General features: G+C 39.1%; 1 protein-coding gene across 3 annotated transcripts in view; it reads left to right on the top strand.

Annotated features, from left to right (window-relative positions):
• LOC135116414 (uncharacterized) overlaps nt 1-24,213 on the top strand; it is a 148,849-nt gene extending 124,636 nt beyond the window's left edge. For 2 of the 3 annotated variants that reach the window (XM_064033864.1, XM_064033863.1), the window contains 2 exons: nt 2,961-3,117; nt 3,624-4,622. In XM_064033864.1, coding sequence (XP_063889934.1) covers nt 2,961-3,099 — 139 coding nt within the window. In that variant the 3' untranslated portion in view covers nt 3,100-3,117; nt 3,624-4,622. Of the gene's footprint in view, nt 1-2,960; nt 3,118-3,623; nt 4,623-22,967 lie in introns of those variants that run through there. The other variant, XM_064033865.1, reaches the window with a different exon arrangement.
• The last annotated feature ends 3,023 nt before the right edge of the window (nt 24,214-27,236 follow it).

The raw sequence follows: 27,236 nt of genomic DNA, 5'->3' as shown, positions 1-27,236 counted from the left end.
ACATCAGTACAAGAAAAGAAGACCACAAGAGAGAATGGTTGAACTATAGTAAGACAAATTTTGGAGAAGTTATGAAGAATTTTGATGAAGTGGATTGGAACAAAGTATTTCAAACGGGCGACATAGAAGAAAAGTGGACCACCTTCCTGGATATTTATAATAAAGGAGTGGAGAAATGGGTCACTAAGAAATCAATGAAGAACATATTTAAGAAGAATTGGTATAATAAGAGATGTGCTAAAATTAGACTGGAGAGAGAAAAGCATGGAACAAGTGGAGGGAAAATAAAAATTTACTTGTAGACTAATTATATAAGAAATAGGAACGAATATGTCAAAATACGCTGAGATGAGCTGAAGAATTACGAAAAGAATGTTGTGGATGAATGTAAAGATCTACCAAAACTGTTTTATAGATTTATCAATGGAAAATTGAAGATTAAAGAAGACATCAGCAGAGTAAAAAGTTGGAGAAGAAAACAGTCAGAGGCCCAGTAGAGATGGCAGAAGTGTTTAACAGATACTTCCACTCAGTGTTTACTAAGGAAAATGATTTTAGGGAAGAAAAGATAACAATAGAAAATGAGAATAGTCTGAAAGAGGTAATAACATCATCATCAGAAGTAGAGATTGTTGGAAGAGCTGGATGTAAGGAAAGCAATTGGACCTGATGGTGTGTTGAACTGGATTCTAAAGGAGTGCTGTTCACAACTAGCCAAAGTGATACACAATATAATCAGTGCCACCCTGCTGGAAGGAAGAGTACCTAAAGATTGGAAATGGGTGGATATTACCCCAAATCACAAAACTGGAAGTAAAGAAGACAAATTAGATCATAGACAAATAGATCAAGTGTGGCATCATAGATTTATGAAAAGATCATCATCAAGAGCAGATAGGTGAAATACCTGGAAGACAACAATGTGATAACAAAGAGACAATTCAGATTTAGAGAAGGATGATCTTGTGTAACAATCTGATAAGCTTCTTCTCAAAAGTAATGGACATAGTGCAAGAGACAGACAGACGTGCTGACTGCATATACTTGGACCTAACAAAAGCATTTGATAAAGTACCATACAAAAGGCTAATATGGAAATTGAAAAATATAGGACTGGGAGGATCATTATTAAAAATGGATGACTGACTTTTTGACAGACAGAGAAATGAGGACAGTAATCACAGTTGAAATGAGTTCTACAATTATCATTAGTAGCACCATTTATGTTTGCAATACAGTAAAATCCCTCTTATCCGGCATCCACAGGACCACCGACATGCCAGATACTTGAATATAAGTGAAATTATGTCCACAATCACCACCCTACACTCACACATCTTATCACAACAAAGATCAGCTGATCGCCGTGCCGTGCGTCGCCACCCGCACTGCCACCTCACACTCACCTACACACAGTTGTAGCATTGGGCCTGTAATTGTGACTCCTTCTGATCTTTTCAAGCTGAATCACTCATATAATACTTTGTCCATCATTTCACCACGATGATACTGCAGTGTGTGATGATTTTCCGCTGCCTTTGGGGTGTCAGTGGCTTTCATGTAATCCCGCAACTTTTTCGTTTGGGATTTAATGTCATAAATAGTTGATGAGCCCACACCATATTCCGCCATTAGTTGCAGTCTGCTTTCACCTCTCTCTAATCATCGACAAATGTCTACCTTCTTCTTAAGTGTAAGCACAACATGCTTCCTCTTTTCTACAACTTTAGCATTATGAAGGCGTCAGGCGATAAACAGTGCACACGCAGGACTGAGTCACTGAGTAAACACAGTGCAGTGGGCCGCGGGTGGCGCGAAGCAGTGCGCTCTGGTGGCGAGGGGACAAAGTATGCCTCGCGTGGGAATTTTAATTGATTTTATGAGTACACACTGATTTTTTATTGATTTTAAGGCTCAGGGAAAAATGTGCCAGATACTTGAAGCCGCTGGATACTCAAATGCCGGATGAAAGGGATTTTACTGTATATGTAAATGACATGACAAGAGGAGTGACAAGCTACATAAGCCTCTTTGCTGATGATGCTAAGATTATGAGAAAAGTAACAAATAAAAAGACTGTGAAAGTCTGAATCAAGACTTAATTAAGATAAATGAATGGTTGTTGAGATGGAACATGGAGTTTAATGCCAAGAAATGCAGTGTGGTGAAGTTTGGAAAGAGTGCAAAAAGAACAGAAGACAACTACTATTTGGGAAATGAGAAAATTACTTTAAGAACAGAAGAAAAATCTGGGATTAACCAATTCTAATAAACTGTTGTTTGCAGAGCATATTAACAAGATCACTGGAGAAACATATAATATGCTGAGAAACATCAAGATGGCACTCACCTTTATTGGTGAAGATATGATAAAAAAAACTGATAACAATGATATGTCCAAGATTAGTGTGGTCACCAAGTATGAAGAAGGATATCAGAAAGCTAGAAAGAATTCAGAGAGCTGCAGCAAAAATCCCTACAAGCCTAAGAGGGTATAGTTATAGAGAGGTTGAAGAGATTGGGTCTGACTACACTGGAAAAAATGAAAGAGGTGATTTAATAGCACTATATAGAATACTGGAAGGGATGGAAAAGTTGGACAAGGATGACCTTGTGATACCAGATACGAGAGGTACCAGAGGACATGGAAGAAAATTGAAAAGGAGTGTTTGCAGAACAGACATTAAGGAACATGGCTTTTCTCACAGAAGCATAGCAGTGTGGAATTAACTTATTGATGAGACTGTGTGTGCCAAGACAGTTCATAAATTTAAAGAAAATTTGGATAAGTCAATATGGAGATGGGACAGCATGAATCTAGTGTGGCTCTTATCCTGTATCTCACAACTAGGTAAATACATATTTAATAGTGCATGGATTATTTAGGTATCATTTTGAAAGTTTAATCCAGATTTATCTGTGAATGTTTAAATATTAATAATTCTCTTCACATTTGCCAGAGCCAAGAAGAAATATAATACAGACAAGAGACAATGCATGAAGACAGATGAGGGATCTCCAAACAAGAAGATGGATAATGTGAACACAGCTACTGTGCTCGCCATCATTTCTCAAGAGTTAGACTCTTCAGAATTCTGAGAACTGACAGACCAGGAAGTAAGTATTTTCTGTAATATTTTTTTATCTGACAAAACAGAAGTAATAAGTACAATAAAGACCCTTAAAAGGAAACAAATGGAAAAATGTAGTCAAAAATTTTAATTGAAAACTATTTCACATGATCAGAAAAGTCATAAGATATTTGCCTAACTAAAAACAAATATACAGGAATACAATTATATACAATTATATATATTCTGTATATTAGGAATATACAGAATAATTCCATTGATTATCTGCTGTCTTAGAAATATAATTTTAGCTCTATTTATGCACTTGCAATAAATTTTGGGGAATCTGTTGGTCACTTTAATTATCTTTTCTTGTTTGGGGTGGCCATGTAGTTTCTCTCTCTCTCTCTCTCTCTCTCTCTCTCTCTCTCTCTCTCTCTCTCTCTCTCTCTCTCTCTCTCTCTCTCTCTCTCTCTCTCTCTCTCTCTCTCTCTCTCTCTCTCTCTCTCTTGTAATATGACTGATAATATTCTTTTATTTTTGGCACTTCAGGCTATGTTCCAAGTACTGTGGTACTGCATGTCCCTCCCACAATCAGGCCACAAACTCGCAACACCAGTTTGTGATCACCATCTCTCAAGCATCTGTCACATCCTCTGCCTCTTGATCAGCTGAGACACCCTCTGGATCACAATCAATTGAGATACCTTTTGCCTCTGGCATTAACAGGCACCAAAATTTTAAATCCCTGGCTTTGAGATGTCCTATCTAAAGGATATTTTGCTTGTCATTTCAGAGCAAGTGCTATGAAGACACAATGGAGTTGGATGAACAGGAACATGAGATGGATTTAGGAAATTTAAAATGAACAAGAACGCCTACTAATTGAAAAGATACAGGATGCGAAAGTAGAATTGCTGTGTTTTAACTGGAAAAATCCAGATAGAACTAGATTTTCTGCATCCACACTATTGATTCAGGATTTTCAGTTTACACTTAGGCTTCAAAGAATGCAGATCCCAAACAGAACAAATGGTTATGAGTTGCCTGAGGAGTGCAGAAGGAAGGTGATAGTTTACTCCATCTGAACTGGGATGACCAACAATGTCATCATAGTTGAAGTTGCCACTGAGGACAGTCCAGAGAATTAGGAAGCTGTTAGTAGATCCTGACCTTGATGTGGAGGTCATGACTGCCAGAGACATGCAATTGAGAGTGAAGAGTGGCAATTTAATTTTGTATGTGCAGCAACTCAATGACACTGATCCCTCCATCTCAGTCCTTGAAATTTCTGTGTTTGTGCCATTCTGAAAGCATTCTGACTGAAGATCCTTGCAATAACTCCACAAAATGTGGATGGGACTGCTCACTGAAATGACAAAAACAAATCTTGTAAACAGCAAGTTTTTTTTTTTTTTCTTTTCTGATGAGAAAATCTTTTGCCAGGATGAGTGCACAACAAGCAGAACAATAGATAGTTGGTTATGTGTCCTAAAGATGTGCCCAGAGTCATGAAAACAAAGTTTTCTGTTCACAAAAAGATCACACATACTGACACAAAGATAGGTAGATTAATTAGGTCAGAAGCGGATGCCATCGCCTTGCAGACAGACTTAGATAGAATGAATGAATGGACGGATAGATGACAAATACAATTTAATATCAATAAATGCAAAGTGCTTAGCATAGGTAGAGGAAACCCACACAATAGGTACACATTAAACACCCAAACTCTGGTAGGTACAGGGTATGAGAAAGATTTAGGAGTTATAGTTAGCTCTGAACTCCGTCTAGGGAAACAATGCATAGAAGCCAGAAACAAGGCAAATAGGGTACTAGGATTCATTTTTAGGAGTGTTAAAAGTGGAAGGCCGGAAGTAATATTAAAGTTATACTTGGCGCTGGTCAGACCTCATCTAGACTACGCTGTGCAGTTCTGGTCCCCACATTACAGGAAAGATATAGGTCTATTAGAATCAGTACAGAGGAGAATGACTAAAAGGATACAGGGGATGAGGAGTATTCCTTACGAAGCGAGGTTGAAGCGGTTAAATTTACATTCTCTAGAGAGACGTAGGTTAAGAGGGGACCTGATAGAAGTCTTTAAGTGGTATAAGGGTTATAACAAGGGAGATGTAAGCAAAATTCTTAGGATCAGCAACCAGGGTAGAACAAGAAATAACGGGTTCAAGCTTGAAAAATTTAGGTTTAGGAAGGAGATAGGAAAAAATTGGTTCTCAAATAGAGTGGTAGATGAGTGGAACGGACTCAGTAATCATGTAGTTAGTGCTAGGACACTAGAGAGCTTTAAGAGAAGATTAGACAAGTTTATGGATGGGGATAACAGATGGAAATAGGTAGGAGTGTTTCATACAGGGACTGCCACGTGTAAGCCTGGTCGCTTCTTGCAGCTTCCCTTATTTCTTATGTTCTTATGTTCTTATGTACTGGTGTGGAGTTAACCCATTTAAGCCGATAAAAAATGAAAGTTAGAATTTCATGTTGCTGCTTTGCTATATGCATAATGTGAAAGGAAACTGCAGAAATTTGATAAAAAAAAAACTCCATATGTGCAACTTCTTACATTTTATTGCAAAAAATCTGTTGTTGCACAAATGCAACAAGTGGTGGTCCGACCACATTACATGTTGCGTAAACGCAACTGTTAGCATGTACTAACAAAAACATAAGAAAGAAAAAACCCTTGATTTGAACATATATGGGCACTATGGGAAACAAGTTTACTCTTTTTCACATAAAAAAGTCAAAGGAGGGTCCTAGGATACAATTCTTGGCAAGGAAAAAAAATTGAAAAAAAAACAGATACATTTCACTTCTGATACATGATAATAATTTCTTCACTAAAAAAGAAATATGAGAATTACTTCACTATAAATGAAAGAAAACCAGTGATTAGAACCCCTGGAGAGAGAGAGAGAGAGAGAGAGAGAGAGAGAGAGAGAGAGAGAGAGAGAGAGCTATAATATAGTTATCGAAAAAGAAATAGTACAACCTAGATACATTTTCATAGGATTCCACTGGCCTACATGGTATGATACTGTACTTTGTGTTTTGTACTTTGTAGCTTTGTGTTGTCTGCAGCATGAAAGAACTTCATTATCTCATCAAAGCGATCCTGATGCATGGAGTCAGCAATAAGCTCATTGTAGACATCTGGCTGTCTCTGCAAATGCAGTCTGCGACGTGGAACACAACAGTACCCTAGCACCAACAAAATTCCTTTGAAGGTTTTCATTTCATCACTTGTTAACGTGAATGAATGTTTACCATTCTGGATAGCTTAGTTCACAGTTTGTTTCAGTAGGTGGTCAATTGCTAATACATCCAAGAAAAGCTCAAATGTCTGACTAGGCTTATGCGGAATATCAGCAACTGATGGTTTGCGTGGATAACATGGGACATTTCTCTTTTCTGGGAGATCTTGTGCTTTCCATTTTCTGAGTTTTATTATTTTCTTTTTCTGGGATTCTTGTCCTTCAGCACATTCATCTGCATTATCTTGTGACTCTAAAGATTCTATCACTGCCAAAGCAGTTAATTGTGTTGAAGGAAGATAAGAGATATCCACGCTTTCTTCTTCGCCAGAATCTTCACTGTCACAGCACCATCATTTGCAGGTATGATGTAAAGGTCATGTACTTCAGTTTGTTTTACCATTCCACTGGGTTCATCTTCATCACTAACTTCACTCTCGTCAGACATGGTAGGTTTCTCTAGCTCATCTAGAATGTTGTTCAACTTCACTTTTCTGAAAAAAAAAAAAAAGAGAGAAAATATATTGCGTAAAATTTGTGTACACAACATGTATGCTGTCAAAAAACAATGCTAGGCTACACGTATATATCTATTCACTGCAATTACATGTGCAAAAAAGATACTATGCATCGCAAAATAACTACATCAATGAAGAAGCCGGTGCCGATGCTTGCGTTAGCACAACATTGATGAACAACTAGGTGCCGATGGTTGCATTAGCGCAACTTTTCTTTGTAATTTTTTTACACAACTGTCATCAGCATCCTATCAAATAAAACTTCATTGAAAAGGGTTCCTTCATCAAAAGAAACAGAAGATTACTGTGAAATAGATATGAACAAATATTTGATAATGATTTTCTTTACTCATCTCCTTTTTGATGAAGACATCGTTTTTCAGAAAGTGGAGCTTTTTTCACTGACTTTTCCCCTAAAATGGTGAGATGTCAGGAATCATATGGATCTTCCACTGGGAGTTCTGGATGTCTACTGGCAACAGAAGCAGCTACAGGGTGCAGCATGTTGTCCTTCCAGTGTAGCTCAACATCATGTTATAGCTTGTTTCGTGTTGCGTTGACGCAACGAGCAGCGCAAATGGGTTAAAGCAGTAATACACTAAGCACAAATATTTTTACTAGTAATAAAATTCTCTTTCTCTCTCTCTCTCTCTCTCTCTCTCCTCTCTCTCTCTCTCTCTCTCTCTCTCTCTCTCTCTCTCTCTCTCTCTCTCTCTCTCTCTCTCTCCTTCCCTTCCCTTCCCTTCCCTTCTCTTCCTTCCCTTCCCTTCCCTTCCCTTCCCCTTCCCTTCCCTTCTCTTCTCCCCCTTCCCTTTTCTCCTCTTCCTTCTCTCTCTCTCTCTCTCTCTCTCTCTCTCTCTCTCTCTCTCTCTCTCTCTCTCTCTCTCTCTCTCTCTCTCTCTCTCTCTCTCTCTCTCTCTCTCTCTCTCTCTCTCTCTCTCTCTCTCTCTCTCTCTCTCTCTCTCCCCATTCCTTTCCCTTGTCCCTTATCTCTGACAGATAATGAGGAGGGGAGGTGACAAGGAGGGAGGTTTGAGACAAGACAAAAGAGGAAGGAAGAGGAAAGGAAGAAGGGGAGGAAGGGACATAACTGAGGAAGGAGAGTACATGGGGTAAGGAAGTGTAGGAAGGATGAAGAAGGAGGATGGGAGGACAGGGAGAAAGTAGAGAGAATAAATATAAGCAGCAAGGGTGAAGCGTGAATGAAGAATTAGGAGAGAAGTAGTGAGAAATAAGTATTCTTTTTTCCTCTCCTCCACTTCTTTTAATTTTTCCTTCATCCATTTCTTTCCCATTTATGCTTCTTTCATCCATTGTCATTCTCAATCAGTCTCTTTCAACTTAGCAATTCTCAGGATTGTTATTCTCTCTCTCTCTCTCTCTCTCTCTCTCTCTCTCTCTCTCTCTCTCTCTCTCTCTCTCTCTCTCTCTCTCTCTCTCTCTCTCTCTCTCTCTCTCTCTCTCTCTCTCTCTCTCTCACACACACACACACACACACACACACACACACACACACACACACACACACACACAAAGAGAGAGAGAGAGAGAGAGTCAGTCACACACACACACACACACACACACACACACACACACACACACACACACACACACACACACACACACACACACACACACACACACACACACACATACAAGAGTAATAGATGAAGTACAAAACAGAAATGGGTGGGTAGATGCAGTGTATTTGGACATCAAAAAAGCTTTTGATAAAGTTCCACATAAAAGACTATTGTGGAAGATTAAACATAAAAGGACTGAGAGGGACAATGCTAAAATGGATGAGAGACTACTTAAAGGACAGAGAAATGAGAACTGTGATCAGGAACACCTGTTCAAGTTGGAGTAATGTAACAAGTGGAGTACCACAGAGGTCAGTGTTAGCACCCATTATGTTCCAAATATACATCAGTGATATGCAGGAGGATTTTACCAGTTATATTAATCTGTTTGCTGATGATGCAAAATTGCTAAGAGTAATAAAGAGCCACATTGATTGTATAGAGTTGCAAAGAAATATTGTCAAAATTTATGGGTGGAGCAAGAAGTGAAAATTGGAATTCAATGCTAAGAAATGCCATGTGATGGAATTGGGAAAGAGTAAAAGACCTGCATGGGACTATAAAATGGGGGAGGAAGTAATAATGAGGAGTAAGGAGGAAAAAGATCTAGGAGTGGTATTTCAGGATACCCTAACCCCAGAATGGCATAAATATTAGGGTGGCATTTCATTACAATGATAAGACTATGATGAAAAAAATTATAGCCAATATGCTATGTCCCAGGCTGGAATATGCAGCAGTGGTGTGGTCTCCGCACATGAAGAAAGACATAAAGAAGTTGGAAAGAATTCAGAGGGCAGCTACAAGGATGGTACTGGAGCTGAGAAACCTAACATACAAAGAGAGGTTGAAGGAAATTGGACTACCAACTTTGCAGGTTAGAAGAGAAAGAGGAGATCTAATAACAATGTATGAAATAGTTAACCACATTGAGGAGACAGACAAGCAGGAACTGGTGTTGCTGGAAGAAGATAAAGCTGGATGGACAAGAGGGCACTCAGAGAAGATCAGGAAGAGTCAGTGTTTGAGAGACGTCAAGAAGTACAGTTTTCCACATAGAACTGGATATCTGGAATAGTCTAAATGAGGAGGCTGTTACAGCACCAAATGTGCATAAATTTAAGGAAATTCTGGATAAATATAGATATGGAGACAGGACACTATGAGCCCTGCTCGAACCCTGTATAATAAAACTAGGTAAATACACACACACACACACACACACACACACACAGAGTTGAAGGAAAGTGGGTGGGTGGGTGGGTGGGTGGCTGAGTAGGATAGATGAATGGAAGGAGTGAGGAAATGGGGAAGAGGTCAGAAAAGGGAGATGAGGGTCAGGAAAAGGGGTGGTGATCAGGAAAGGGAGAGGGAGAGAATGAGGAGGGAAGGATGGAAGAGAGAGAGAGAGAGAGAGAGAGAGAGAGAGAGAGAGAGAGAGAGAGAGAGAGAGAGAGAACAAAACACATATATGCACACACATGGTTTTAGATGTGATGGTAGTACTGTACAGCCCCATTGCTTCATCACACCAGATGTGAGGACAGAACACACACTCTTAGAGAATTTGGTGAAACTTTTGCTGTTGCCTTAGACATATCAAAAACTTTTGATAGAATCTGGCACAAAGCTTTGATTTCCAAACTACCCTCCTACGGTTTCTATCCTTCTCTCTGTAACTTCATCTCAAGTTTCTTTTTTGACCGTTCTGTTGCTACTGTGGTAGACAGTCACTGTTCTTCTCCTAAATCTATTAACAGTGGTGTTCCTCAGGGTTCTGTCCTGTCACCCACTCTCTTCCTATTATTCATCAATGATCTTCTAAACCAAACTTCTTGTCCTATCCATTCCTATGTTGATGATACCATCCTATACTCTTCCACGTCTTTTCATAGACATCCAACCCTTCAGGAAGTAAACAGTTCATGCAGGAAAGCCAGAGAATGCCTGACTTTTGATCTCTCTAAAATTTCTGATTGGAGCAGAGCAAACTTAGTATTGTTCAATGCCTCAGAGACTCACTTCCTCCATTTATCAACTCGACACAATCTAGACAACTATCCCCTCTTCTTCAGTGACTCTTAACTGTCTCCCTTTTCTACAATGAACATCATTAGTCTGTCCTTTATTTATAATCTAAACTAGAAGCCTCACATCTCATCTCTAGCTAAATCATCTTGTATGAAGTTAGGTGTTCTGCATCATCTCTACCAGTTTCTACTGCCCCCCACCCCTATCCCAACTGCTAACTCTGTACATGGGCCTTATCTGTTCATGTATGGAGTATGGGAGAGAGGGGTTCCACTCACACCACTATTTTAGGGATGGTGGAATCAAAAGCTTTTTGTCTTGTCAACTCCTCTCCTCTAACTGACTGTCTTCATCCTTTTTCTCATTGCTGCAGCTCTTGCTATCTTCTACCACCAACTACGTGCCTCCCCTCCTCATGTGCCCTTGCTGCACAAGACTTCCTTCTTTCTCTCACTCCTTCTCTGTCTACCTCTCTAATACATGAGTTAATCAGTATTCTCATTCATTCATCCCTCTTTGGTAAACTCTGGAACTCCCTACCTGCTTCTGTATTTCCATCTTCCTATGACTTGAATTCTTTCAAGAGGGAGGTTTCAAGACACTCTTTTTTTTATTATGATTATTATTATTATTCTATTTGACATTGGTATAGGAATTGGCATCAAGTGGGCTTTTCTTTTTATTAAAAATTTTTGTGTCCCTTGGCCAGTGGCCCGCTCACCTAACACACACACACAGCAGCAGAGGAGCTGACAGGACGTGTTTTTCTAGTGCTTTGCATATAGAAGGACGGAATAACACAAATTGCTCATGGTGGAACAAGATATGTTATGAAGATCCTGGAATACCTAGGTGGTAAATAGGGAAGAAAGAAACAGTACCGTGAGTATAGTTATCCTGTCTCTAGCAAAGTTTGGTTTGGTTTGTTTACATTTTGAACAAATATGGCAAAAGGCAGCACCCCAAGAGGTTCATTTGAAGAGTTTTACTGGAGGAGAAAGGGAACTAAATTATAGACTGCAGTGTAGAAAAATTTTGCTTATGGAAGAAATGATGGACAAGTTATTGGAGAGAATAAAGGCATTGGAGGAATGCCAGAAGGAGACTGGTAAGGAGTTGGTGACAATTACAGCAAAGTTGATTGAGATGGAAGATAAAAATGAGAAATTAAATGTGGAAAATGACTGTTTAAAGAAACAAATAAAGGAAAAAGTAGAAACTGTTCTGAAAGGAAATGAGGAAATGAAGGCAAGTGTAAAGGATGTGGAAATGAGACAAAATAAGTGGTTAAATGAACTTATATTTGAAGAAGAAACACTAAAGAAAATAATAGAACAACAAGAAAATGAAAAACAAAACCTGAGACAGAAAGTGGTAAATGTTATTAAAGAAGAGAAAAAGTTAGTGAGACACTGTAGAAAAATATAAACAAATAATTGTATTTGGTTTAAAGGAAAAGAAAATAGTAAGCAGAATTCAAAGAGACAAAAAGGAAAAGAACCTGTTGAATAAGTTATTGAAGAAAGTGACAGGTGAAGACAGTCAGGTAGTAAAGCAAGTGGAAGAGTTCCATAGAATTGGGAAATATGAAGAAGAAAAAATGAGACCCATAAGAATAAGGTTTGCAACACAGGTACAAGCAGAGGAAGTAATTAATGGGTCTTGGAGATTGCCTGGAGATGAAGAATATAAGAATGTATGGATAAACAGGGATATGGATGAGACTGAAAGGTTGAAGCAAAAGGAGCTGGTAAATGAGGCTAAACAAAAAAACAAAAACAAATGGAGGTGAAGAAGAATTTTTTTGAAGAGTAAGAGATATGAGGATAAAGAAATGGTACATCAAGCAGTAAGTAAGGTATGTTATACTAATGTAAATGGATTAATGTCAACAAAGATGGAATTAAATGAGTTATTAAACAGAACCACACCAGATGTTGCTGTATTATGTGAGATAAAATGGAAAAATGAATGGGGAACTCCTGACATTGGTGATAATAAATATGATTTATGGATGAAAAATAGAAGTGACAAGGGAGGAGGTGGAGTGACAATTCTGACAAAAAAAATGTGTCAAAGTGGAGAAGGTAATAAAAAGTGAAGACATGTCTGAAGTTCTACAAGTCATGATTAGAAGTGGAAATGGAAGGATAATGAATTATGTAAGAGTGCATGTGCCACCTATGACCAATGCTTGGCAAAAAGAAGAGCAAGAAGAGATGTTGGTAGATGTGTTGAAAGGTCTTGAAAAAATAGTGAAGGAAAGTAGTGATATAGTTATTGTTGGTGATTTTAATTGTAAGGAGATAAATTGGGAGACATTGACAACTACTGGAAGCGAGAGCTCATGGAGTAATAGACTGTTAAACTAGGCGGCGAAAAACTTGATGATTCAATGGGTTGATTGTGATACCAGATTTAGTGGAAGAGATAAACCATCAAGACTTGATTTAGTGTTTACCAAGGACATGGAAATTATTGAAACTATACACTATGATAGCCCCCTAGGTAAAAGTGATCATGTGTTGATGGAATTTAATCTGAAAAATGAAAATGTAATCATTGATGAAAATTATAAGGTGAAAAGATTTAAATATAGTAAAGCTGATTTTCAAAAATTTAAAAAATAATTTGCTGCCATGGACTGGGAAGACTTTGAAGATGCAGATGTTCAGGAAAAATGGGATGAATTTATAAGGATATATAACTTTGCTGTGGAGAAATTTGTACCTAAAGGAGAAGCGAGATGTAGAAAAGGTAAGGAATGGTTCAATACAAAATGTAAAGAGGCTAGGAATTGTAAGCTAAATGTTTGGAATAGATGGAAGAAGAGGAAAACAGAGAGCAGATGGGAGGAATATACTGATGCTAGAAATAAGTACATTGAGATAATAAGAATGGAGAGAAGAAACTATGAAAGAGATATAATAGATAAGTGTATAAATGAACCCAAACTATTCTTTAGATATGTTAATGAGAAGATGAAGAAGAAAGGTGTATCAAGATTGAAAATTGAAGGAAAAATCTATAAGAATGCACAGGACATTGCAGAGGTTATGAATAATAGTTTCAGATCAGTATTTACTGTGGAAAGGGAGTTTGATACTGGAAGAGGTAAGTTGGTGAGGAATATACTGAGTACAGTCCAGTCAGTTATGATGAAATACTTAAGATAATGGAAGAACTTGATGTAAATAAAGCAACTGATCTAGATGGAGTATCAAACTGGATATTGAAGGAATGTAGATAACAGCTGGGTGATAAAATTCAGTGTAATGGTGACATCACTATCACAGGGAAGAGTACCAAAAAATTAACAAAGTACACGAGACTTACCGTAGGTCAGTTGAAGTGTACTTCTAATTTTTTGAGGCAAATCACCTCTGCTGGTGCGGAGATTTCACATGAGAGAGAGAGTGCGTCACGCGCTGCCGGCAGACTTTAAAGCAAGGACTCGACATCCACATGATGAACCAATTAGGAAATTAAGTAACCTGTAGAGCTTAAGGTAGGGAGGGAGAGGAGGGCATGTGAATTCTCCGCACCAGCAGAGGTGATTTGCCTCGAAAAATTAGAAGTACACTTCAACTGACCTACGGTAAGTCTCGTGTACTTTGTTAATTTTACTTCGGCAAAATCACCTATCTGCTGGGCGGACATTTCCCATGAGGCTTTGAAGCCATGTGGATGACGAGGGAGGATGCAATAGTAGAGAGGAAAAGGAAATGCCCCACAAGAAACAGTACTATAACTATTATTCCATGGAAGGATCTTGTACATGAGACAATCATACAATTGGTGTATAAAATAAGGTACATTGCATCCAACTTAATCCAATCTACAAACAATGTTGAAAAATGGTAACAGTTCACATCATAAGATAAACCTAAGGTACTAGATACTAAATACTTAAAATATCCGTGTACTGCAACACTGGAGTGCAGCAACAAACCCAAATCATGTCTTATTCTAGCACTGCATCCTGAAAGAGGTCAGAAGCAGCCACAATGTTCTTATTATAATATTTTGCAAAGGTAGATTCCCTAGACCAGCCCGCCTTAGCCATAATGCATGCGACAGGGACAGCCGCCACTCCAGCTTTTGAAGCTGCTGCTGGCCGCACACTACCAGCGGAAAACTTTGAGATGTCTATGCCGGACATGCGGAGAATGGTCCTGACCCAACGGGCAATAGTGTCTTTGGAAACTGATTTGTGGGGTTTTATGAAGCTAATGAGGAGCCTGGCATCAGTGTGCATCTCATCCTGTCTAAGCTCTTTAGTCACATCAATGTACCTCAGGAGAGTGCTACAGACACATAATCGTGGATCCTTAGGGTAACGATGGAATGTTTTTTTTTTTTTTTTTTTTTTTTTTATGTAGGAAGGATACTGGCCAAGGGCAACAAAAATCTAATAAAAAAAATGCCCACTGAAATGCCAGTCCCTAAAAGGGTCAAAGCAGTGGTCAAAAATTGGTGGATAAGTGTCTTGAAACCTCCCTCTTGAAGGAATTCAAGTCATAGGAAGGTGGAAATACAGAAGCAGGCAAGGAGTTCCAGAGTTTACCAGAGAAAGGGATGAATGATTGAGAATACTGGTTAACTCTTGCGTTAGAGAGGTGGACAGAATAGGAGTGAGAGAAAGAAGAAAGTCTTGTGCAGCGAGGCCGCGGAAGGAGGGGAGGCATGCAGTTAGCAAGATCAGAAGAGCAGTTAGCATGAAAATAGCGGTAGAAGACAGCAAGAGATGCAACATTGCGGCGGTGAGAGAGAGGCTGAAGACAGTCAGTTAGAGGAGAGGAGTTGATGAGACGAAAAGCTTTTGATTCCACCCTGTCTAGAACAGCAGTATGAGTGGAACCCCCCCAGACATGTGAAGCATACTCCATACATGGACGGATAAGGCCCTTGTACAGAGTTAGTAGCTGGGGGGGTGAGAAAAACTGGCGGAGACGTCTCAGAACACCTAACTTCATAGAAGCTGTTTTAGCTAGAGATGAGATGTGAAGTTTCCAGTTCAGATTATAAGTAAAGGACAGACCGAGGATGTTCAGTGTAGAAGAGGGGGACAGTTGAGTGTCATTGAAGAAGAGGGGATAGTTGTCTGGAAGATTGTGTCGAGTTGATAGATGGAGGAATTGAGTTTTTGAGGCATTGAACAATACCAAGTTTGCTCTGCCCCAATCAGAAATTTTAGAAAGATCAGAAGTCAGGCGTTCTGTGGCTTCCCTGCGTGATATGTTTACCTCCTGAAGGGTTGGACGTCTATGAAAAGACGTGGAAAAGTGCAGGGTGGTATCATCAGCATAGGAGTGGATAGGACAAGAAGTTTGGTTTAGAAGATCATTAATGAATAATAAGAAGAGAGTGGGTGACAGGACAGAACCCTGAGGAACACCACTGTTAATAGATTTAGGAGAAGAACAGTGACCGTCTACCACAGCAGCAATAGAACGGTCAGAAAGGAAACTTGAGATGAAGTTACAGAGAGAAGGATAGAAACCGTAGGAGGGTAGTTTGGAAATCAAAGCTTTGTGCCAGACTCTATCAAAGGCTTTTGATAAGTCCAAGGCAACAGCAAAAGTTTCACCAAAGTCTCTAAAAGAGGATGACCAAGACTCAGTAAGGAAAGCCAGAAGATCACCAGTAGAGCGGCCTTGACGGAACCCATACTGGCGATCAGATAGAAGGTTGTGAAGTGATAGATGTTTAAGAATCTTCCTGTTGAGGATAGATTCAAAAACTTTAGATAAGCAGGAAATTAAAGCAATAGGACGGTAGTTTGAGGGATTAGAGCGGTCACCCTTTTTAGGAACAGGTTGAATGTAGGCAAACTTCCAGCAAGAAGGAAAGGTAGATGTTGACAGACAGAGCTGAAAGAGTTTGACTAGGCAAGGTGCAAGCACGGAGGCACAGTTTCGGAGAACAATAGGAGGGACCCCATCAGGTCCATAAGCCTTCTGAGGGTTTAGGCCAGCGAGGGCATGGAAAACATCATTACGAAGAATTTTAATACGAGGCATGAAGTAGTCAGAGGGTGGAGGAGAGGGAGGAACAAGCCCAGAATCGTCCAAGGTAGAGTTTTTAGCAAAGGTTTGAGCAAAGAGTTCAGCTTTAGAAATAGATGTGATAGCAGTGGTGCCATCTGGTTGAAGTAGAGGAGGGAAAGAAGAAGAAGCAAAGTTATTGGAGATATTTTTGGCTAGATGCCAGAAATCACGAGGGGAGTTAGATCTTGAAAGGTTTTGACATTTTCTGTTAATGAAGGAGTTTTTGGCTAGTTGGAGAACAGACTTGGCATGGTTCCGGGCAGAAATATAAAGTGCATGAGATTCTGGTGAAGGAAGGCTTAAGTACCTTTTGTGGGCCACCTCTCTATCATGTATAGCACGAGAACAAGCTGTGTTAAACCAAGGTTTAGAAGGTTTAGGACGAGAAAAAGAGTGAGGAATGTACGCCTCCATGCCAGACACTATCACCTCTGTTATGCGCTCAGCACACAAAGACGGGTTTCTGACACGGAAGCAGTAGTCATTCCAAGGAAAATCAGCAAAATACCGCCTGTTGATGTTAAAATTTGGTCTGGATTGTTTAAGAGTGCCCCCCAACTGTACTGAAATGGAGTGTTCATTAATGAGCATGTCTCTGATTAACAGTAGTTGTAAAGTTTGAATTCTGGCAGCTTGAGTTAAGGCCATCATCATAACCAATTTTAGCGTTAATTCTTTAAGGGTTAATGCATGTAAGGGGAACATGGACCTTAGTTGCTCTAAGACAGGTTGGACGTCCCAAGTGTCAGTGTACCTGGGCTGAGGAGTTCTAAGATTGAAAACCCCTCTCATGAATCGGATGACCAAAGGGTGATTTCCTGCCCTGCATCCGTCCACCACAATGCCGAGAGAAGACAGGGCACCTCTCGCAGTGTTCACACACTCATAACCCACACCCCTGTCAAAGGTTTCCGTCAAAAAATTTACAATGTGATCTACAGTTGGAGAAGTGGGATCGACATTCCGTCTACCACAAAACAACGACCACCTCTGGACATGTGGGCGGTATTGCCTCTCAGTACCTGGTTTCCAGGAGGCAAGTATGATGTCCGCAGCCGCCGGCAAAACTCCTCGTTTCTGCAAGTTTTCCCTGACAGAAGGCATGCCATGAGCCTCGTGTGGGACATGATGGGGTGTGGATCTGTTGTGGACGGGTGTGTTAGAAGATTCCTCCTGTTCGTTATCAAACGTGGGAAGTCTATTAGCAACTGGAGCAACATGCCCATCCAACACTGGGACGGCCACAGAGGAACCACCATCCAGCCTCGTGCTTGCTCCGCACGTAACTTCTGAAGGCACCTAGCAATTAATGAGAATGGGGGGAAAATGTAAGACAAATCAAAGTTTGACCAGTCCAAGGAAAAAGCATCAAAATATTTAGCCTCCGGATCTGGCAACCACGAACAGAATGTATTAACCTGTTTGTTAAGCCTTGAGGCAAATAAATCAATGGACGGTGTCCCAAAAACATTACACAAGGTAGAAAAAATGTGTGAGTTGAGTTTCCACTCATGTCTGTCATTAATCTTGCGAGAGGCTACATCAGCCAAGGTGTTGTCCTTCCCCGGTATGTGCGAGCATGTAACCCATGAGTCATGTTCCAGACACCAATCCCAAATCTGGGTAGCAACATCATTACAGGACTTGGACTTTGTGCCTCCCATTTCATTGACATAGTTTATGGCAGTGGTATTATCACAAAAAACTCTAACATGTCTACCTTCCAGCTCATGTTCAAATGCTTGCAAAGAGAATAGAATGGCTTTCATCTCCAGGATGTTAATGTGAAGCTCCTTTTCATCCAGGGACCAAGTACCACTTGTAATCTGACACCCCAAATGACCCCCCCAACCAAGGCTGGAGGCATCAGTAAATAAATCGATGTCAGTACCTGGCCTAAAAATGTGTCTGTGGTGTCTGTCCACATTGTCTAACCACCAGGAAAGGTCTAGTTTCATGTCTGCAGTAATATTCAAAGGCCTGTCAAAATTACCATACTCCTGTTTCAAAGCGGCAATTTTTCCCCCCTCCAACTTCCTGTAGTGAAGTTTACCTAACTCCACTGCTGGGATCGCAGCCACCATGAGGCCAATCACCCTGGCCACCTCTCGAATGGGGGCAACATCTTTACACAAAAGTTCTGCACATCCTTGGCGAATTTTGATTAGTCTACGCTCAGGTAAAGAGGCAGTCATGAACTTGGTGTTAATAACATTGCCTTGGTATTCAATACATTGTGTGGGGGTGAGAACAGACTTCTCCATATTGATACAAAAGCCTAACCTCTGCAACAGAGAAATGGTGGCCTGAATCGCCTGAAGACATCCTGAGTAAGAGTTACTGCAAATTAATGTGTCATCTATAAAGCTGGTGATAGTGTATCCTTCCTGCCTTAAAGTAGCAAATACTGGCTTCATCAGTTTGGTGAAAAGCCGAGGTCCCTCAGAAATGCCATTAGGGAGGCAGGTGAATTGATAGATAACACCTTGCCATGTAAAACATAAAAATCGTTGTTGCTCATCTGCAACCCTAACAGAATAATAAGCATGCCTGAGATCGACAGAAGCCAAAAAATCACCCTGGTTGATGAGCCTGATGGCCTGTTCAAAATTTTCCATTTTAAAATGTTTATATGGTATGTATTTGTTTAACCTCTCCAAGTTAAGAACCAGGCGAAATTCCCCGTTTTTCTTTTCTCGCAAAAAAATAGGAGAGATAACCTGCTGAGTTTGTTTGTGTGTGACTTTAATGACTTTAAGCTGTAAAAGTTTTTTGATCTCTCCAGAAATTATCCCCTGTTGCACAGTGTTGAATCTGTATTCCAAATCATTAAAAAATAAAGGATGAACACTATCGACATCAATATCAAGGTGGCAATGCTGAACAATATCCAAAATGACAGGGTCACTGGTAATTTTACGCCACTCATGCAGGAAAGAGTGTAGTCTGCCAGCTTCAAAACATGCACTTGCCTGTAAGTTTACTGGGGCTGCCTGCTGCGGCCGCCCCGGCCCTTGGAGTTTTTTGGCTCCACATCCTGACGAGTGGAAGGCAGTCGTGGGGCAGCCCTGGAGCCATACCTCTGTTGCCCGTAGGGTTGGAACTTGGCGTAATATCCCCTACTAGCAGGCTTGTTCCAATATCCACCAGGGCGTTTACCTGCGAACTTGCTAGTAAAGGCAGGCTTTTTCTGCAAGAATTTACTCCGCAGTTTCTCCGCTTCCTCAATTTGTCTGGCAGACTGGGACACATCGTCACCAAACAGAAAGCGAGTAATTGGCACCTTATCTGAACAAAGATGAGCATATTTATAGTTTATCTTGCGTTTCATGACAAAACGCCTGGCCAAATTGTTCCTGTGATTGGCATTGCCTAGCAATGCCAATGCACCATTTAGCATGCTCACCTCATGTGCCAACTTGGGGTTACCTTCCTGTTCAGCCAAATCATCCAGTGCCACTAAGGATTTGGTGATAATGGTTGAAGCCCGCAGGATGTCCTTATTTACCTCCTTCAAGCGGAAGTCTGTCTTCCTTGCATCCAGCTTCAGGGCCTCCAACACCTGTGGGTTGCATTCCACTGGCGCAAGAGCATGGCAGTTATTAGGCCTCTTGACAACATCGTCCTCACACATGGCCTTGTAGTCCTCCTCTCTCATACCATTATCAAAGAGAAAGTTTACCATCTCTGCCACTCTATTGTCAATGTCAGCAACCACTGTGTCAGAAGGACCAAAGGCCTTAGTGCCCTGAATTAAGGTGCTGTCAGCAGGGGCAGCAGGCATCGACACTGCCTCATCCTCACTCATCCTGGCTGAGAAACCAGAAAAAGTGGCAGAACAAGGAGGCGACAAACCCCAGCCCCCCAGAGTACTGTCCTCCACAGTCACCTGCGCCGACCCAGTAGGGGGTGGTAGTTGCCGTCTGTCTGCCTGCAAGGCCTCCACTTCACCCCGCAAATCAGCCAAGGCGTCCAACACAACTGACCAAGGGGGAGGAGCAGGAGAAGTGCCGCGGGAACCACGTGCGTCAGCACTGTTACGTAATCTCACGCAACCATGCCTCCCACTCAAGCGACGAGATGAATGATCCCTGTGCCTGTCGTCGTCATCTTGAGGGCGAACAGTGGACCCAGGGAGAGGAGAAGGCCCACAGAAGGCACGTGGGGCAGGAGGGGAAGGGGATCGAGAGGCAGAGGACGCTTCACCAGACTCCGACATGGCTGCCGCAATGCGATAAGGAGAACAAAGCCGTAAGCTTCCCACACAGTTCCATCGTCAGTGGAGACCGATATACCAATAATACAACTCGCCCCAAAAACGGGTAACGAAGTTGAAGGCACTGTACCTGCGTAACAAGTATCGTGGCCTTATCTGAAAGAAAACAGCAAAAACTTGGGAGTCCGTATGACCCAGAATGACCGTGTCTGCCCAACGCGGCGATCAGCAAACAACTGCCGGCAGCGCGTGACGCACTCTCTCTCATGGGAAGTGTCCGCCCAGCAGATAGGTGATTTTGCCGAAGTAAAATTGGAAGAGAGCAAATATTACACCAATATTCAAAGGAGGAAATAAGGAAAATCCACTAAATTATAGAACAGTGTCCTTGACTAGTGTTGAAGGAAAACTATGCAAAAGAACAATAAAGGAAAGATGGATGGAACACTTGGAAAGAGATAAAGTTTTGGTAAATTGTCAATTTGGATTTAGGAGGGGAAGATCATGCTCCATGAACTTATTGTCCTTTTATTCAAGGATAGTCGATATTGTGCAGGAGAGAGACAGATGGGTGGATGGTGTCTATTTAGACGACTTGAAGAAGGTATTTGACAAAGTACCACAACGAAGATTGCTATGGAAGATAAAAAATTATGGAAAAATTGGAAGAAGACTGCTGGAGTGGATGGAAGATTATCTGGATGATAGAGAGATGAGAACAGTAATACAAAACCAGAATTGATCTTGGCTGAAAGTAATTAGTGGTGTCCCACAGTGTTGGGACTGATAATGTTTGTAATATATGTGAATGACATAAATGAAGAAGTAGACAGTTATATGGACTTATTTGCAGATGATGCTAAACTGATGAGAAGGGTAGAAAATGTAAATGACTGTATGGTACTGCAAGATGATTTATGTAAGATAAATAGATGGAGTAAATCTTGGCAAATGGAATTCAATTTAAGTAAGTGTAAAGTAATGGAGTTTGGTAAGAATAAGAAAAGAATACAATATCATTATGAGACAGATGATGTGAAGTTACAGAAATCAAAAGAGGAAATAGATTTGAGAGTAACAGTTACTGAAAATTTGACTCCAGACAAACACATTGATAAAATAACTGGAGAGAAGATGAATTTGTAAAAAGAATAAGAATGGCATTCTAATATTTAGATCAAGGAATGATAAAAAAGTTGTTGATTTCCACGACAAGACCAAGATCGGAATATGCAGCAGTGGTGTGGTCTCTTCATATAAAGAGAAATATTATAAAATTAGAAAGAGTACAAAGAGCAGTCACTAAGATGGTTCTGGAGTTAAGTAAGTTGACCTATAAAGAGAGATTATGAGTGTTGGAAATTCCTACTCTTGAAAATAGGAGAGAGAGAGGAGATTCAATAAACATCTATAGAATGATAAATGGTATGGAAAATGTAGGCAAAGAATGTTTTAAAAATTTAGACACACAGAGTACAAGGGGACACAATAAGAAGTTGAAGAAAGTTAACTGTAGAAGAGACATCAAAAAGTATAGTTTTTCTCACAGAAGTGTGAACAAATGGAATGAACTCAGTGAAGATGTTGTCAATGCCATAACTGTCCATGCTTTTAAGTCCAAACTGGATAGATATAGAGATGGGATACTTTGAGACTATTCCCCTCCCATAAACCACAACTAGGTAAATACACAGATTTCTTTTTTTTTTTTTCCCATGACTTTATGATGAAGCATAATATATTTTTTCCCACAAAACATCCTTGTTAACCCTGCATTACTCCCTTGGTGTGTTTTGGCACCCCAGTTTTGCTTAAGTGCTCACAATTCCTAGTTGGCAACCTTTTTTTCTTCTCCCTCCCAATACTCTTCTGACTCATCAAGTATGTGTCACATGTAGTATGGCACAGTTGTGGCTCAGTTTTCCTGGGAGTTAGATGTTTGTTTTGCCTTCTGGGGTGGTCAGTCACCCCAGACTAACAAAGGTATGTATTTATGATTTATATATTCTCTTTTCCCATCAGGAAATGAAAATATGTAGATATAAGTGCATATTATGTATCAGTAGCCTACTCTGTAATATAAATATGGAATAAAATGCTATGCTTACTGATTTTAGTATTTTTTTTATCATTATGTATGGATTTATTATTTTATTTACAATTTATTACTCTCATTCTTGTAACTATGAGCCTAGCTAATGTAACATCTTTTCATTTTTTCAGACACAAGATGGATTATGATGCAGAAATGAAGAGAATTCAGAAGATGTTGGATGAAGTAGAAGTGAGTAGCTCATAAGACAAAGAAAGTGTGGGGAGGGATGTTCCTGCCTCCAACAGTGAAAGTGAAGAAGATTACCTGGAAGAGGATCTGCATGTTCCTGATTGTGAATGTTATGAATCAGACCCAGATGATCTACCAGACCAGCCCCAAAAGAAAAAGGCAAAAAATTGATGGATGGAAGGGAAAAAGATAAAACAACATGATGGAAGAAGAATGTTCCTAAATTGCTATGTCATACCCTTTCTAGCAATGTTATCAAATTTACACCAAAACTAAAAGGACCAGCTCTAAATGCCAATTCTCCTGCAGACTTTTGGGGAGTCTTCATCACGGCAGAAATAATTGGTTTATTAGTAGAACATACTAACTCGATGATCGCTATGCAGAAAGGGAACTATACTCAGCCCTACAGAACAAAAGACACTGATGTTTTCGAAGTGAAGGCATTGACTGGACTGCTTATGTTAGCTGGTACATATCATGTTAGCAGGCTGCACCTTGCTCATATTTGGAAAGCAGATGGTACTGGCATCGAGGTGTTCAGGCTGACTACATCACTGGATTGCTTTCATTTTCTATTATGTTGTCTATAATTTGATGACAAAGCAACAAGTGAGAAAAGAAAGAAGGTGGATAAGCTTGCCCCAGTTAGGCAAATATTTGAGATGTTTGTGGAAAATTGCAAAAAGAAAAACACCCCATCAGAATTTGTGACTATAGATGAAATGCTTGTAGCCTTTAGGGGCCACTGTCCCTTTAGGAAATATATACCCAGTAAACCAGCCAAATATGGCATCAAATCATCACGTTCTATAATTCAACCAAAGGAGGAATAGATGTGCTTGACATGATGATGGATAAGTATTACGTTTCCAGAAACAGCTGGTGTTGGCCTCTAATTGTGTTCTTTGCTCTGCTGAACATTGTCTGTGTAAATTCGTATGTCCTGTATGCTCACAACCCACAGAATAAACTCAAGCACCGCAAATTCATCAAGAAAGTATGCATGATGCTATTAGAAGACACTCTAAAGAAAAGACTGCAGAACAGAAGGCCAAAAGGTCTCAGAACAGAAATTGCAAGGCTGTTCCCTGAAATTGCAGATGCAACATCCTCAACAAGCTCACAGTTGTTACAATGCCAGGCAAAGAGATGTGTATTTTGTGCCAGGTCAAAGGATCGAAAGGTGAAAACAGTATGTAGCACATACGGGAAACATGTTTGCAGGGATCACAGTAAGATGACTGTGAGTTGCATAGATTGCGAGAATGTAGCAGTAAATGGTGAATCAGAGTGAATGTAATGGTATGTAATGAACTCACATTTTTTTTTTTTTTTTCAATTTCAATTCATGGAAATATTTTTTGTTTACTTTTGATGAAAAGAAAAAATGTTTATGTAACAAATTTATTCCTATGTAATGAGCTCTTTTTTTTTATTTCAACTCATGAAAATTTTTGTGTTTGCTTTGGATAAAGAAACCATGCTTATGGTTTATGTATTAAATTTATAATAATTTTCCTTTCAATAAATAATTATATCTTTAGTTCAAGCTTTGATTTGATGTATTTTGTAAGGGAGATTTGCCTATTATGTAATATTTTTTTTCAATGTTAATATTCATCATATATATTAAAAACTCATACAAACATGTGTATCTTGTGGGTATTTTAAAAATAAATATGACCTGAATTTAAGTTTTGGTAATTTTTCCTTAGTTTTATAATTTATTCTATTGTATTACTTTGTATTAATATCAACCAACTATAAGCAACTCAAACTGTTTAACAGGGATTGTAGATGAATCCTAAACCAGCAGTATGACTATATTTTACATAATAGTAACACTAGAAACATTTTTGTATTGGGGTGTGTAAATACCCCAGGAGAGTACTCATGTTTGGAAACTCCAGCAAAGTAATGCAGGGTTAAATAGGGGTGTGAGTTATGCAGAGGTGTGTCTAATACATGGGTAAATACAGTAATTGATGTCAACAAAAACTCGGAGAGCATCAACAGGTTCTTGAGAGTTCTTGCCATGTTCTGCTTTCAACTCTATAAGTGGTCCAGGCTTGGCTTCTTGAATTAGTCTAGTCTTTAGGTAGCTTATATTTCCAAGGCTTATAAGAAGCATTGCGAGGAGGAGGATTAAATAGGCAAGGGGCAAAAGATTTACCTAAGGAGGAAATTATGGACAAAAATCAATTATACACTTCATTAACAGACAAAAGCAGAAAACTCAAAATCACAATCAATTGTGAACAGGAACTCATTGACTTTGAGCTAAAAAAAATAAAGTGGCACAGTCTAGAGCAGGAAAACATTTAATTACACAATGATCACAATTAGGGAAGGGTGGGAACACATTGACAGATATCACCAGATCTGTTTCAGCAACAAGAAAAAATCTAATGTATTGCTATCTTTAATATTAGTGGGCTCATCAGTCCATTGAGCAAATCCCAGGAAGGTAAAACAGTCAAGAAACAGTCTGTCAGTAGGGAATGGAAGAAAGCTAGGCAGCTCTCAATTATTTTACAATGCATCATTATGTTTTGCCATATTATGTGATCAGAATTTCCTTTCTCATCACATGCTGACTTTGCACCCTCATCTTCTAGTTTCATGAATTTATGGGTAGCAAATATAAAGAACTTTGATCAGCACCTTGAACTCAATGTCCAGTAAATCAGCCAAAATGCTAAAACTTTCTTTGGTAATTATCAATATGAGTCATGTGGCTCTATTTCCTTTTTTTTCTTTTTTTTTTTGATAATCCAATCCCCCTACCTAGTGGGAAAGCAAGATTTTTGGTTGGAGAAAGTTAAACTAGGATTAAACAATGCCTCTTACCAACAAAAATAGGAAGCTGCCTACCAGTGCTGTGATGGGAACTATTGTGAAAAAATCAACGCAGGCAACAGAATCATCCTAGAGATGATTTTATCAAAGGCAGTCATGAAAAAAATTGTCCCAGTGACAGAATTGTCCCAGATCCCAATTGTTCATATACTACAGAGAAATGTAATAGCACACACACCCACACACACACACACACACACACACACACACACATATATATATATATATATATATATATATATATATATATATATATATATATATATATATATATATATATATATATATATATATATATATATATATATATATATATATATATATATATATATATATATATATATATATATATATATATATATATATATATATATATATATATATATATATATATATATATATATATATATATATATATATATATATATATATATATATATATATATATATATATATATATATATATATATATATATATATATATATATATATATATATATATATATATATATATATATATATATATATATATATATATATATATATATATATATATATATATATATATATATATATATATATGTAAATAACTGAAATAACAGTTAAATTTTTACAAATATTTAATTGGAATAACGAACCAAAACTGGCATGATGAACTTGCCACTTGTGGAAGGACTGGAATTTTAATAAAAATTCAATTGGATTAACAAGCCAAAACTGTCAAGGTGAATTTGCCATTCATGCAACCACTGAAATTTTAATAAAAGATTAATCAGAATAATAAACTAAGACTTGCAAGACTAATTTTCCAGTCATGCAAGCTACTGCACACCTATTTGACATCTATCCCTTCCTCCCTTTTTTCCCTTTCCTCTCCTCTCTTTCCTCTTGTCTCAAACTTCCCTGCCTGTAACCTGCCTCCCCCTTATCTGTCAGAGGTAAGTGACAAGGGAGTGATACCATGCTCTCTCTCTCTCTCTCTCTCTCTCTCTCTCTCTCTCTCTCTCTCTCTCTCTCTCTCTCTCTCTCTCATTCATTTTATGTAATATTTTGTTTCATCCTTTCTCACTTTCTCACTCATATACATAATTAATTTTCATTCTCAATCAGTCATATTCTATTTAGCAATCCTTAGGATTGCTAAATAGAGAGAGAGAGAGAGAGAGAGAGAGAGAGAGAGAGAGAGAGAGAGAGAGAGAGAGAGAGAGAGGGGTAAATGTGACCAATACTTGTCAAAGCAGCATGAAACTCATGGTGATAATGTGCAAAACTCGGAATGGTGAGAATTTAGGATTAGGTGTGAAACTAGGGAGGATACTGTTTATATTTGTTGTGTTATCTCAAAT

Source organism: Scylla paramamosain, chromosome 31, assembly GCF_035594125.1.
Source record: "Scylla paramamosain isolate STU-SP2022 chromosome 31, ASM3559412v1, whole genome shotgun sequence".
In the NCBI taxonomy this organism is placed as follows: Eukaryota; Metazoa; Arthropoda; class Malacostraca; order Decapoda; family Portunidae; genus Scylla; species Scylla paramamosain.
The sequence above is the reverse complement of the archived record's forward strand: the minus strand, read 5'-3'. Positions and strand labels throughout refer to the sequence as shown.